Source organism: Eucyclogobius newberryi, unplaced genomic scaffold (genome assembly GCF_026437365.1).
Source record: "Eucyclogobius newberryi isolate DKJ021-1_F unplaced genomic scaffold, fEucNew1.0.hap1 SCAF_16, whole genome shotgun sequence".
Classification (NCBI taxonomy): Eukaryota; Metazoa; Chordata; class Actinopteri; order Gobiiformes; family Gobiidae; genus Eucyclogobius; species Eucyclogobius newberryi.
In genome coordinates this window covers 12,233,087-12,247,679 of record NW_027315790.1, presented here as the reverse complement: position 1 = coordinate 12,247,679, position 14,593 = coordinate 12,233,087, and the positions used below count along the sequence as shown (strand labels likewise).

Genomic DNA, 14,593 nt, shown 5'->3' with positions numbered 1-14,593 from the left:
ATATATACATATATATGTATGTATATATATATGTATATGTATATATATATATATATATATATACATATACATATATATGTATGTATATATATATATATATGTATATATATATATATATATATATATATATATATATATATACATACATACACATATGTATATATATACATATATATGTATGTGTATATATATATATATATATGTATATATATATGTATATATATATGTATATATATATATATGTGTGTATGTATGTGTATATATATATATATATATATACATACATACACATATATATATATATACATATATATGTATGTATATATATATATACATACATATATATATATGTATATATATATATGTATATATATATGTATGTATATATATACATACATATATATATATGTATATATATATATGTATATATATATGTATGTATGTATATATATATATGTATGTATATATATATATGTATGTATATATATATGTATATATATGTATGTATATATATATGTATGTATATATATATATATGTATATATATACATACATACATATATATATGTATGTATATATATATATATGTATATATATACATACATACATATATATATGTATGTATATATATATATATATACACATACATACATATGTCAAGTAATACATGACTGCAGTCAGGCTACAGTTTGATAAAGTATTACATTAGAAAACGTTTGTCATTTGCCTCATTTTTGAAACACCGACTCATTGACCCTGCTTTAATCCCTCTTGCGTGTCGTCGTCCGGGACACTGTTTCAGATGACTACATTTAAAACCTCTTTGGACATCTTTATCCAGGTGACTATGAACCTTTCTACCGGGGTCGCACAACACAGTTTAGAATCTAATTCATTATATTTGCAAAATTGTAAATATGTGCTAACAAACGTTGCCATTTGTGTCTTTTCTATTGTTACATGCAAAAAGTGTTATACCAAAAGATAGGCCCACTTAGTTTCATGTTAAGTGCAAATATATAAAATAGGTCCTTAATCATTCATCATTGGTTATAGATCATGCTGTTGTTGTTTTAGGTTTTTTAATTCACATTTTAAATGATAAAGATACTGTATGATAGATTGTTTATATTGTCTTGTACCATATTGTATTTTGTTCAGGGTTAAACACAACCATACAGGAAAATCAAGAAAGGTGTGTAAGCATTTGGTTTTCTGGATTTCTGTAAATGAGACACTGCATAAACACACTGGTGCAGAGTGTCCTGGCCACAAAGGAAAAGCTTGCTCAACTGCACGTCTGTCTGAGGAGGCGTGCTGGGGTTACTCATACTGGGAAGCATTTACTCTGCCATACATTTCCAAACGCATACAAGGTTACAGCAGAAGAACTTTGCTTTCCAGGAGTAAATAAGGTGCAGTGTGAGATGTGGCCACAGAAAGCGGCACAATACACCCAGTGGTAGTGCTCAGAAGTGTATGTATCGCTTCATTCAGTGATTTTTTCAATTTTCCTGTATACAATTATCATTCATTGTTTATGTTTTGGCAGCAGGAAAAAAGGCTATCACAAAAAAATGGTTGACACAGACATCACCATCAATCAAAGACTGGACTTACATCTTAACGGACAAATGGAAACAATTACATTCAGACTTAATTTGGATATGGACCATTTTTAAATTTTATTTTTATGAGCGTTGTTTTAATTTTGTCATTGTATAGTTTATGTCTATTAGTATTTTAAATGTGACTTATTTTATTTTTTCAATTAAATAAATAATCTTTTGGAAACAAAACAGTCTGAACCTAACATCTGATTAGAATGTTTTATAAGTTATTGTAGATGCTTTTGTAACTTTTTCTCACAGGAGGAGTAATCAAAAGTTGTTGTTGTTGTTTCTTCTTCTTCTTCTTCACCTTCTTCTTCACCTTCTTCTTCTTCTTCTTCTTCTTCTTCTTCTTCTTCTTCTTCTTCACCTTCTTCACCTTCTTCGTCTTCTTCTTCTTCACCTTCTTCTTCTTCTTCTTCTTCACCTTCTTCTTCTTATTCTTCTTCTTCACCTTCACCTTCTTCTTCTTCTTCTTCTTCTTCTTCTTCTTCTTCTTCTTCTTCTTCTTCTTCACCTTCTTCACCTTCTTCGTCTTCTTCTTCTTCACCTTCTTCTTCTTCTTCTTCACCTTCTTCTTCTTATTCTTCTTCTTCACCTTCACCTTCTTCTTCTTCTTCTTCTTCTTCACCTTCACCTTCTTCTTCTTCTTCTTCTTCTTCACCTTCTTCTTCTTCACCTTCGCCTTCACCTTCTTCTTCTTCTTCTTCTTCACCTTCACCTTCTTCTTCACCTTCACCTTCACCTTCTTCACCTTCTTCTTCACCTTCTTCTTCACCTTCTTCTTCTTCACCTTCTTCTTCTTCTTCTTCTTCTTCTTCTTCACCTTCACCTTCTTCACCTTCTTCTTCACCTTCTTCTTCACCTTCTTCTTCTTCACCTTCTTCTTCACCTTCTTCTTCTTCACCTTCTTCTTCTTCACCTTCTTCTTCTTCACCTTCTTCACCTTCTTCTCCTTCTTCACCTTCACCTTCACCTTCACCTATATCTAAGACATCAATGGCCATGTCTGCCACTCAAACATGATATCTATTTAACCATTCATGTTGTTGATATAAAAAACAAGAAATGTATCTTGATTTCAACCATTTGTTCAAGTAATGCACTGTGAGACCTTTGACCTAGTTCTTCGAAAAGCTCTCTCTTCTTTATGATCTTGGTGTCCTCAGTCAGTCCAGCACTCGTGATTCCCGTGACTTAACCACTTGACTTAAGTTTGAAGGTCAAAGTCATTTGATTGTTCCTCTCATCTCAAACCTAAACTCATGTTGTTGACTCAAGGCGTCGCAGCCACTCCAGTGTCAGCAGCTCTCTCCAATCCCATTGGCTGATTCAACAACAGGCCCCTGCACGCACAAAAACGCAAGAACAAATGCCACGGCCCAACTCAAAACTTACAGGGCGTTCCTTCTGCCTTCACATATCTCTTCTCCGCTGTGTGTCTCTGTTTACATACCACACAATACTGTTGATGTTTAAAATATTATTGATGGGAGTTTCATATTGAGACTGCAATGTTCAGATGCAAAAACAGGTGACATAATACACATATCATGGCTGACACACGCTCACATTAATCAAAAGAACAAATTAGACCAATTCTTTGACAATTCGAGTGATGTTATGATAGACCCAGTGTTTGAGCATCTGGGTTAAAGGTGAATATTGACGTTTTGTATAAAGCGTTCAGAATGTTGTATGTGTGAACCTACAGTTTAGTATCTGTATTAGTCACGAACACAACAGCAGAGAATAAAAAGCTATTAACGGTAAGATGACATGACCAGCATGCGTGCCTGGTGCGTGGAAGAGACTCTCAACCAATCACAAAGCTTAGGCGCAAGTTCAGCCAATCAGGACTCGCAAGTTTTAGAGTGGGTGTAATAATGAGGATGAGTTAAACTACTGGGGAAGGATTGAGAAATATCCCTGGTACAATATATGACTCATCATATGCCCTTTAGTCCTGCAGGTCCAAATGTGTGCTTTATCATGTTAAACTGTTCATATCGTGTCATATTTGCGATCATTATGGCCGGTTGTTTACCTGCCGAAGTGAAAGTTGAAGGTGAAGTGCTTTCACAATCATCGACTTCAGAAGCAGCACAAACACTTTGTTCCCTCTTGTGAGACAGCTTTGTTGACTGGAAATGTTTTTAACTTATGAGAACCACGAAACCATCTTTCTTCACAACATCGTTTCCACACTATCAGGGGTGTACATGTACATGGTAGACTACTTGTGCCACTTCAAAAGCTCAAGTACAAAGGTAAAAAAATAATAAATGAATAAAGTAAATGTAACGGATGTAACCAGAGTAGATGTTACTCACACTTCACAGTGAGAAGGTGTCAGGTTTAACTCGTTGGCTGGCTCGGGCCTCTTCTCCTGATTAACCTAAAACATGCCCAATATCACAGCATGATAATCGTCCAGCAATAGGTGGTCCTGACCAAGCGGACCCACCAAGGACATGGGTCACGGGCACGGTATAGATCTGACAATGATGGGTGGATCAAATTCAGAAAATGAATTACGAGGGATTCATAAATTAGGCCTTCATATAGTTCAAATAGTACCTTTAACTTATCACCACAAACAATATTCAATAACCAATTTGGTGATGTGGGCATTTCACCACAGCCATATCCTAGAGCGTTCTTGTTTTTGTCAGAGATGTAACCAAAAGCAGCGGTCGTGACATGTCAGGGCAGACAGGATTACACATTACACCGGTACTCAAAATGCATGTGTGTGACATGTTACAAGAAGTATCTCCAAGTGCCACACCAGCAACTCACTTCACAACTACCAACACACGGTTGTGAAGTGACATTTTAGTTTGCTTCTAATGATATTGGACTTTGGGCTGCACAATCTTCATTCTCAGAACTGATAATTCATTGAAGTTCTGGAAGATACTGACTCTGGACCACCATAGATTCTTAAGTTACAAATGACTAGGCAACATATCATTTGGGAGTTGACTATTTGCCTTAGACGGGCACGGATATATGAGAATCCTGCCCCCTGCCCAAAGTTATTCAAACCCTGGTGTCATCATTACACTATGATAAGACCTTGGCTAAGGCCCCAGTCTCAATAATAGCCTTACTTCCCTGAATGGTGTAGTCATCATTAGCAGTTAAACATTAGCTGGCTATTAGATTGTGTCAACTATTTTGAAGTTTTGAGGCAATTTGTCATTCTATTCGGGCTGTTTTGGACTAATCTCACTACTAAGCAGTCTACTATTTTTCTTTTTTGTAGGTCCGACCTTTGTTGTATTGTTGTTTACACTTGACAGAGCAAATGTCATAGAATTTGAGGGCATAAGATCACGTTGCTCTGAATAGAGCAGGTGCAGAATGGACATACTTCACCGTAATACATTTTCCAAAACATGCCTTGAATCTTGAATCTTAAAACACTAACACATCTATTGTTAGCATCTTTCCCTCTATCTTTTACCCACTTTTCCTGCTAAATGTAAATGATCCAGTGTTATGTGCAGCCTGGACAAATGTGTGGAGCAGGTTCTCAGTTATCAGGGTCATAGCTTCTTGTGCACGGCAACACGTATTTAGCTTTAAGGGCTGCTGAGGAGGGCCGGTTTAAAGTGGGCACTTCTGATGTGTCTTGCTGCTAATAAAACAATACAAAACAACATAATTTAGAAGCTGAGGAAATAGTGTTATGATGAAGAATGCAGGCCACAGATACAAAATGTTAAAAATAAAAATTTAAATATGCACTATGTAAGAAATAAGTAAAAAAGAATCTATTTTAAGTAAAAACTTAAACCCTGCCAACTATTTGCTCTACTGCCCGCTTCTAAAAACAGTTTGTTTGTTATGAGCCGACTACTGTCCACAACACACGCTGGTGCCAATCAAACTAAATGTGTACTTGTGTAAATACACAACTGAAGCTGACCATACTGTTGAAGTGACCTTTATAACAGTTCCAGAGCCAGAGAAAACATTACTGTGCTCAGCAGTAGCGTTGAAAATAGTTCAAAAATTCTTATGCTGATCAAGAAAAAAGTCAATGATCAAATAATTCATTTTATTATTATTCATTATTCATTTTAGTATATTTCGTTTCTGTTGAGGAACAATGGATACTTAGTTGCTCTCAGCTAAAGACATCTTTTGTTTATAATAAATGAAATGGTTTGCAGGTGGTCACAGAATTAAATAATACGAAACTGAAGAATTGTCCTATGTCTGTTAGGGTTAAGGATATACTAGACTTGTGTAATTGTGAACAAAACTTTATTACAAAACCCATAGGGTGCAAATACAAAAATAGTTAAGGTATAAATCGCAAGCATACATGATCTCAAATCAGTCTTAAACAATGATACAACTGAAAAACAATACTCAACAATTCCACCATAAAGGTAGCTCTCAGTGAAATGTTGCTAAGCGCTACAGCAGATCAGAAACTTCCCCCTCATAAAGTGCCTTCCATTTCATGGGAGTGTACAAGTTGGTGAATCATGTTTGGCACTTGCAGCATCAGAACCATCAGAACCTTACAGCTTAAAATAAACAGGAGCTGAAAAGCACACGCAGGACTTTTTATCTACAGCTGATCTGAATCGATCAACAGGCCAAATGCATCACATTGAAAAGTGCTAATGAAATTATAAACAATGGTCAAGCCATATGCATGTTACATCAGGTTAAACAGGAATTATTCTCTACAGGTTATCTTGTACCAATCAATTTTACAGTAACATTGTTTTCAATGAAATCCCTTCTTGTACAAGCTGGAATGCAAAAGCATGAAGTAGTGTCAGGCCATGGCCTCTGGTGCTTCAAATGTCTTTTTTCTGAAACCTGGCCAGCTCGGCCTCCTTTTGGGACCTCTGAGAGGTCCATCAGCTGTGGCTAAAGCCCCAGCCCCAGGAGAATCAACATAGGTAAATGCAGTCTATAGCTGGGAAGACAGCTGACAGAACAAGCAAGCCCTTTTTGTCCTTGTCCTGTGTCGACAATATGTCCACAGGAGTTTGTTCTTTGACTCTTTATAAGTGCTTTGTTTATAGTCCCAAATGCTGGACCACTAAAATGGTGTTGTTCAGCACACAGGCAGCATGCGAGCGTTGCCATTGTACTCTTCCTCTGTCTGAAAATGTAAAACAGTCCATTAGATCAATTATGCCAAAGAATGTAAAGTTGATGAGTGCCATTGCTAATATCATAATATTTACCTCCGTGTATGCGGGTAACGTAGGGAATTCAAAGCGCGGGGGGTTAATGAAAATCGGACTGTCGTCGGCCTCAATGTCGTCCAGCAGTGGTGTGAGGGGCTGGTCCAGGGAGCAGTCCCTGGTAATGTCACAGTAGCTGGGGGGATTTGAGGGCATGCGGAGGGATACCCAGCTTTGGGAAGAGCTGCCGATTGAACCTTCTTGACTGCTCATGCTGTTGGAACGGCTGCCTAAACCAGCTGTCCCAATAACCAAGGGCAGTTCCAGAATCACCTTCTCACTGCCAGGGATGTGGACGTAAATCTATGAATAACCAAATGTGTTAAAACAAAAAAAACAGTATGTGTGCATGTGTGCCAGGGAGTAGTAGGAGCTTACCATGAGGGCATACTCCACACGGATCATGTTGCAGCCAAGCATGGATGGTTTGATCTTGGGAACCCTGATGGACTTGCCCAGCCAAGCATCGCACATGCCAGAGATGATGTGATTTCCCCTCACAGCAGACAACTTTTGACGAAACACTTTAGTACGGCCATTGGCCAGGTAAGAGTGCTTGGCAATGATTGCTGCTTTGGGCACCACAATTCTCGAGCAAGTGTTCTCAAACTTTGCATTGATGCATATGTCTTCTCCCTCGCAGAAGCCTCGGCGGTCAATTTTGGCATTCAGTGACACCTGGCCATCTGGGATGAACATACAAGTCACCTTCTTTTCTTTGGAGCCACCTGTGGGACACTGATGAAATGCAGCAGGATCAGCAATGGTCTTGTTATGTCATGTGCGTTTGTCAGACATGAGCACTCACCAGCAGGTCTGGGGTGTTTACATCCAGGGGTTCTTCCACCTCAAAGGTTTTCTTGCACTCAAGGGCAGGCTGCTGTGGCCTCTCCAGTGAAACCTTAACATAGTATTGGATGTAACCAAATTTTCCTTTGTATGATGACACCAGCTGCCTGTGGATGATAAAATGAATGACAAAATATAAAAATGACACAATAAACAACCTCCAACAGCTTGTAATATAAGGATTTAAAACCATGCTCTTACCCATCCAGAGGAAGCTCAAATCCAAAAGAGTATTCATACTTGTTCCCAGGTCTTAAGATGACAGAGCCATCAGCATCTGTAGATGACCACCACGAGATAAGTCAACATCTACATTTGAATAAACTTGATTCTTAAATAGAACACATTCTTAGGGAGGTCACATCAGATAAAGATCATAAGTGCCTCTAATGACCTCTCCCTTTTCCACATGAACGCTCTTACCTTCCGGGTGACTGTCCAGGTGCAGCAGCTCCTCATGTCGGAGGTACTCGGCTTCTTGTCTACAGCGCTGCTTCCCTTTCGCATATTCCACTTTTGCTCGTCCCAGGCCCAACACTTTCACAGCAGACACGCGAGTAATCTCACCCACTTCGACTTCCACGCGTCCACATATCCTGTCACCTCCGCAATAAAATGTCTTGCTTGGGTCTGCAAAAACGATCTGAAAAGTTTTTATCCTTTTCGTCATTGCCACCATGATTGCGTCTCTTTTATCCGGTCAGGTGTAAAAGATGAGCTTTTCGTGCCTATGTGAGCTGTGGACTTCTCCCACTAAACTTTGCTGTAAACAAAGGCGGCGTCTGGTTTTATATGATAAGGCTGAACGGCACATGAACGCATAGAATGGACAGTGAGTCTCAGCGCATGCACACCGCTCCTATTGGTGGGAAAGGAGTGTTTTTGTCGAATCCAGCCAATCAGAGCGCACCAGCGGCGCGTGGACACTGCGTGGCTGGATGAATGTGGAACGTGCACAGCATATGCTCTGAACACAGGAAGTCGCAGTAGACAGTACATTCGTAGTAGTAAACACATATCCAAGTAGGTTTCAATGTCGCATCTATATCCAGCTTTGTCTCAAGGCCCAAGTAACAACTCAATATTACGAAAATGTGTTTTACAATAGTTGTTTACTGCCTATTGCCTGTTATACATTGTTCTGATATTGATAGCCTAAATATCAAACGTTTCAAAGGATATAAACTCTTAACCAAACGTTTCAAAGGATATAAACTCTTAACCAAACGTTCCAAAGGATATAAACTAAATACCCAAACGTTTTACAGGACATAAACTCAATAACACTAAATCTAGAATTAAGATCAAATTAGGCACAAAATGTCCCCAGTTACTGTCCACCTTGTTAACACTGATTGCATTAATATGGCATATCATGGTGGTAAATTAAGCATGAAGTGTTTTAATATTGTCAGCTACACCATTGAGCAAAATTGTACGCTAAATGTAAACCAGTTATTTCTGCTGCATTATATTTGATCAAATTTAAAGTAGGAAAACTTGTCGTGTAATCCCTTAATTGTCCAGGAGTGTTCCATTGTAGATAAAGATTCAGTTGTAATCATCTGGGCGGGGGGAAAAAAATCAAATTAGGCACAAAACTTGACATTACATTTTTAGGAATTAATACGGTAGTCACATTTTTATTTTAACACCTTTGTTTTAAACCCATGTTTCCTGTAGCCGTTTACCATTATCAGGGTATTGGTTTAAAATAAGGAACATTCTTGAAAAATGTTGGCTGACAAGTGTGCTTCATTAATGTTTGGGGTAATTTGTATCACGTTTGAGTTTAAACCTTTTACAATCATAGCACATGTATTTTTTTTTCCCAAATAAAGCATTTAATCAATCCAATTAAAGGACAAACTTTATAGTACAAATTAGCTCAACTGGATATTTGATCTCACGCAAGTGAAAATGGCCAAAATCATTTGAGTTTGCCCAGAACTTGTGCATCGCTTAGACCCTGAACATACCCAAAAGCTTTAGCCCTTTCAAACGCCTTCTTCAATACTAGATAGAGTCAGGTTTTCCCCATGGACAGTTTCACTTTCATTGAAAGTGCGCATCATGGATCTCTTCAGTTCAAAACCTCCATTTCCCCTTTTTCTAGACTGGGAACTAGGTCAATACTTAAAGTTACTGGTTCAGGTTCCACAGGCAAAAGTTGGGCATATACATATAAATAGCATGTAGATGAATCCAGAAATATTAGTCACTCATTTTAGCACACGTGGGAAAATGACTCAGTAAAAACTCCCATTTTAATGCAACCCTTACAGCTATAAATGGCAAGTTACTTAAAGGCGGTATGGATGATTTTTCGGTGATTTGAGAACGCAGGCGGAAGTGCGCATGCGCACTCCCCCGTGCGGACTGATACACACGTGCGTTTGTTTATTAGCGCAACTCCCGTAGATTTCTGTCCACTACGACAGTCTGAGGACTACGAAAAGTCTGAGGAATAAAGTCTGGCGGTAATGCAACAATTGGATGCCAACCGCCATAAAAACAACATTTCTGTCCACTTCTACGTCAGCTCGAACTGTCTGTCTTCATTTTGCCCCGTACACTGAGGGAACTATATTATGATAGATCCATGCGCTCACACGCGGAAACGAGCCTGACGCATGAGTTTCATTATTGAAACGTGGCAGGACAAATTTATCCACGCCACGAGGAAATATGACAACTCATTAAAAAAATCGTCCATACCACCTTTAATGTATCCTGGATCTTGTCCAAACATAAGTAAATGTACCAACTTAAAAAAAATGAAAGAAGAGTTTTGTATTTAAAAGTTTATTTTAAAAAAAGTGGGCGATCAGTTCAGTAGTCAAGATTGCAGTCTGTAAGAAAGAAACATTCAATATTACAAACTCTGCCCATGATTACAATTCGATTATGTACCAAGAGAGCTTCTTAACAAGTTGTTACAGAAGTCCCCTTGGATCATTGCTTTCTGGTCAATTCCACAGCACACCTGGTACAGACCTTCCAGGCGGCCTTGGTATATGACCAAACTTACGCAACAAAAATTCACTCACCAATAAAATTGCGGTTACCGTTCAGGACCTCAGCAGCAAATCTAAAACAGAACTTATGAGATAAGGCCAATTGATTTAATTAAAATGTAAAGGCTGTATCAACACATTAACCAGGACTCCACACACACACAGCAAGGAGACCAACGATGCCTACGTTGAATTTATCTAGCACTGACTTATGAACAAACCAGCAGGTGGTGCTGCTGGCTGCAGATACCATACAGTGCAGCTGCAGAAAAGGTTAACTTACCAGACTTCTCCAGGCTATTCCATTACACTTCCTGTTAAAAGTCTCAATTAGTGTATAGTTATGATTACATTGGAAATTAAGATTGGCACTGCCATTCAGTAATGATTGGTCTGTCCTGCAGCATTATCTCACATAATCAAGAGTGACTACATGGGTAAAGCGAAGCTACAAATTAACTTTTGAGGCATTTCCCATGATGCGAATCAGGACCAACCTCAAGTTAACAAACACTTACCACTGCCAGCTCTTTGTTCAGCCTGAGAAGAGAAAACAAACTATGAAATTCACATCGCTACATCAAGAATTCTGCAAGCTGAGTTCATGGCAAAGGATATGGTAGTTTAAAATGCAGACAAACTGAGCAGCTGTCAGCTAAAAAAAAAAATCTCGATTCTGAAGTTTGTTCTGCAGCATTATCCCACATGTTCAATGATAGTGATCATATGAGTAAAGCGAGGCTACAGATTTCCTCTTTGAGGCGTTTCCCATGATGCTGTCTACTGAGAAGACGAATCAGGACCGACCTCAATTTGTCAGACAATACTAATCTCAAACAATCCTTCAAACATGACATATGTATTTCGCCAATAGAAAAGGGCATAAATAATGTAGCCAGCTGCAAGTGCCCACTTTACTCACATTATAGCTAGATGCTCAGGTCATCAGGACACAGCTCACCCTGTGAAAAAAACAATTTTAGGATTGTAAATTGACTATATCCTCAAAAGTGTATTAACCAGACTATTCAGAAAGGCATATTTTCTTCAGAATATCAGAGCAGTTGAACATATTGCCAATCATCATAAAAGTCTAAAACACAAGACAAGGGAAAGTCCTACCATGCAGCCGATTACTTTAGCATCCGCAAGACTGGGCAGATTTGAATGAACAGACCTTGAAAGAAACAAAAAAAAATAAGTGAATACAAAAATAGGAACAAGGGGACTTTTATTTATACAAGTCATTTTGTCAATTCTCAAAAGTAACACTGCTGCAGAGGATTGACAGCAGTGGGTTGCATGAGAATTAACTACTCTGCGCACAGTGATAATGCCATTATCTACCAGAACAGGACAATAGCTCACACTGTGCAAGTCAGGCTTATGCATATCCAGAGGAAATATACCTACCACACATCCGGTTTAGGTTCAGGAGGCCCTTATGTGGTCAGCCAGATTGCAAGGATCTAGAAATGCATCGGGAAGGGATGTTCATACAAGCAACTCCATGAGATCCATTGCATTTCTCCTGAAAACGTATAAAAACAGGGCCTTGAGTATACTGACAAATTTAGAGTCCTACTTGAAATGCATTAAAAAAATACTTAATACTGGCTCAAAAGTAAAACTAAAAATGTGCCAGACCTCATTGTCACCCTTCAGCAACGTGGTGCTGCGATGAAAGCAAAACCTGAAGTATTCTGGCCACAGTTTTAATGGATTAAGCCCATTTAAAAGAGGACAAATCCTAGACTGAGCTATGCTGTGGCGCCTTACAAATTCAATGTGAATATAAAGTTATCAGCACTAGATCCATGGTGGTCAGATGCTGCAAGGTCTCGATTAGCCATGCGGTGCAGCTAGTTAGCGGTTAGCATTGGATCAAATGACCAAACGTAGAGAACGTCACAACTGCAAGATGCACTCTGTTCAATATGTCATCTTAATTTCGTTATTTTTACACTTTAGACATGTGAAAAATAAAGTTAAAGTCCATCTACCTTTGAAATGATTGTCTCGTGGTATAACCGTCATGCAGTGTGAGCAAGTGAAAGATCGAGTACGGCGCTGTTGCTGTTTTTATACGGGAGCGTTGCGACGTTCACACGTTTTTGCGACACTACCACGGAATACGTATTTCTCTTGTAAAGTAATACAATTTTGTTTTGTTCAATTATCCTTTTTGTAAATTACTCCAAATAACGCATGTTTTTTTATTTTTTATATATGTCACTTTTCACTTTGTATTACCAGTGAATTAACCCACCTGCTGTACCCAATTATTAAAAACAATTCATTGTCGTTGAACAACGATTTCATAATATGTATAATCATATTAGCATGTCTTATGATTTAAGCTTAGATCATTATTTAGGATTTATACAGGATTTTTCTTCTGCCTTTTGAAGTTGGATCAATGCTGATATATAGGACCTGGAGAAAAATCTGAATGTTTTTCTTAACATATTTTGCATTCCTTTCTTTCGATTATTTTTTTCCCTCAACTTTTGATAAAGACATTTAAAATGTGAATCTAAATGTGAGTGAATTTCAATTAACTCCATTGCACAGTTGAGTTGAGTTAGCTGTGGAGGGGAACCTTGGCTTTCCCTGGCCTGAGTCTGGATCCAGGTCTGGAGCACCATGGAAAAGACACATATCAAGACACACTTTGGTCAGTTCAGCTCCCTTCAAATCCATTTTGTTTTTTCTTTAGGAATCTCCCAGTGTAATTTATTTTATACCACTTAAATTCTGTAGCATTCAGACGTGGAAAGTAACTAAATTGCTGAAATTTCTGTAATTGAGTAGATTTTTCAGGTAATTGCAGATTCAGAATTTTTTTTCCAAACATGAATTGGTACTCGTAATTTATCCTAACCTACCCATTCAATTGTACTTCATTTAAATAATAGGAGTTACTGTACAGCAAGTCTCAATGCTCCCAATCCACAGACTTTGTGCTCTTTTCTACTCCGACAAACACATACACCGTGTATAGTTCAGCTTTTAACAGGTCAATTCAATTAATTAATCATGTTTATTTTATTTTATTACCTTTTTTCATAAAATAGGTAGGCCTACTTGAAATTATACTACAAAATAAAAATATATCTAGTATAGTATACTTTTTTACTTACTTCTTAGTGGTGCACCAATATGGATATTTTAGGCCGATACCTGATATTAGGCGATATACAGTGTTTGTTTATTTTAAACACTTATTTTATTATTAAACATGTAATTTTTAAAACGTTTCGTAGGCCAACATTTATTTAGCCCTATGTTTGAATATAGGTAGTCTGTAGCCTATAGGCTATGCAGCAGCAGCAGCAGCAGCAGCTTCAGCAGCAGCAGCAGCAGCAGCTTCAGCAGCAGCTTCAGCAGCAGCAGCAGCAGCAGCAGCTTCAGCAGCAGCAGCAGCAGCACCAGCAGCAGCTTCAGCAGCAGCAGCAGCAGCAGCAGCAGCAGCACCAGCAGCAGCAGCTTCAGCAGCAGCAGCAGCTTCAGCAGCACCAGCAGCAGCAGCACCAGCAGCAGCAGCAGCAGCAGCTTCACCAGCAGCAGCAGCTTCAGCAGCAGCAGCAGCAGCAGCAGCTTCAGCAGCAGCAGCAGCAGCACCAGCAGCAGCTTCAGCAGCAGCAGCAGCAGCAGCAGCAGCAGCACCAGCAGCAGCAGCTTCAGCAGCAGCAGCAGCTTCAGCAGCACCAGCAGCAGCAGCACCAGCAGCAGCAGCAGCAGCAGCTTCACCAGCAGCAGCAGCTTCAGCAGCAGCAGCAGCAGCAGCAGCTTCAGCAGCAGCAGCAGCAGCACCAGCAGCAGCTTCAGCAGCAGCAGCAGCAGCAGCAGCAGCAGCACCAGCAGCAGCAGCTTCAGCAGCAGCAGCAGCTTCA

At 38.9% G+C, this 14,593-nt stretch overlaps 1 protein-coding gene, 1 long non-coding RNA gene and 3 other non-coding genes across 5 annotated transcripts; all 5 read right to left on the bottom strand.

Annotated features, from left to right (window-relative positions):
• Positions 1–6,101: 6,101 nt before the first annotated feature.
• Positions 6,102–8,480, bottom strand: txnipa (thioredoxin interacting protein a). Its single transcript, XM_072447613.1, has 6 exons — positions 8,104–8,480; positions 7,882–7,957; positions 7,640–7,787; positions 7,210–7,569; positions 6,832–7,134; positions 6,102–6,746 (listed from the first exon to the last, which is right to left on the bottom strand). Exons 1-6 carry the CDS (start codon positions 8,357–8,359, stop codon positions 6,699–6,701), a joined length of 1,191 nt encoding a protein of 396 aa, XP_072303714.1. The 5' UTR covers positions 8,360–8,480; the 3' UTR covers positions 6,102–6,698.
• A 2,027-nt stretch (positions 8,481–10,507) lies between these two features.
• Positions 10,508–12,760, bottom strand: LOC140361413 (uncharacterized). The gene is made up of 7 exons (XR_011927009.1): positions 12,701–12,760; positions 12,111–12,228; positions 11,820–11,874; positions 11,620–11,659; positions 11,216–11,237; positions 10,981–11,011; positions 10,508–10,771 (listed from the first exon to the last, which is right to left on the bottom strand). It is a non-coding gene; the product is annotated as an uncharacterized lncRNA (long non-coding RNA).
• Positions 10,822–10,958, bottom strand: LOC140362343 (small nucleolar RNA SNORA8). Its single transcript, XR_011927073.1, has one exon. It is a non-coding gene; the product is annotated as a small nucleolar RNA SNORA8 (small nucleolar RNA).
• Positions 11,379–11,510, bottom strand: LOC140362345 (small nucleolar RNA SNORA18). Its single transcript, XR_011927075.1, has one exon. It is a non-coding gene; the product is annotated as a small nucleolar RNA SNORA18 (small nucleolar RNA).
• LOC140362341 (small nucleolar RNA Z40) lies at positions 11,720–11,791 on the bottom strand. Its single transcript, XR_011927071.1, has one exon. It is a non-coding gene; the product is annotated as a small nucleolar RNA Z40 (small nucleolar RNA).
• Positions 12,761–14,593: the final 1,833 nt, after the last annotated feature.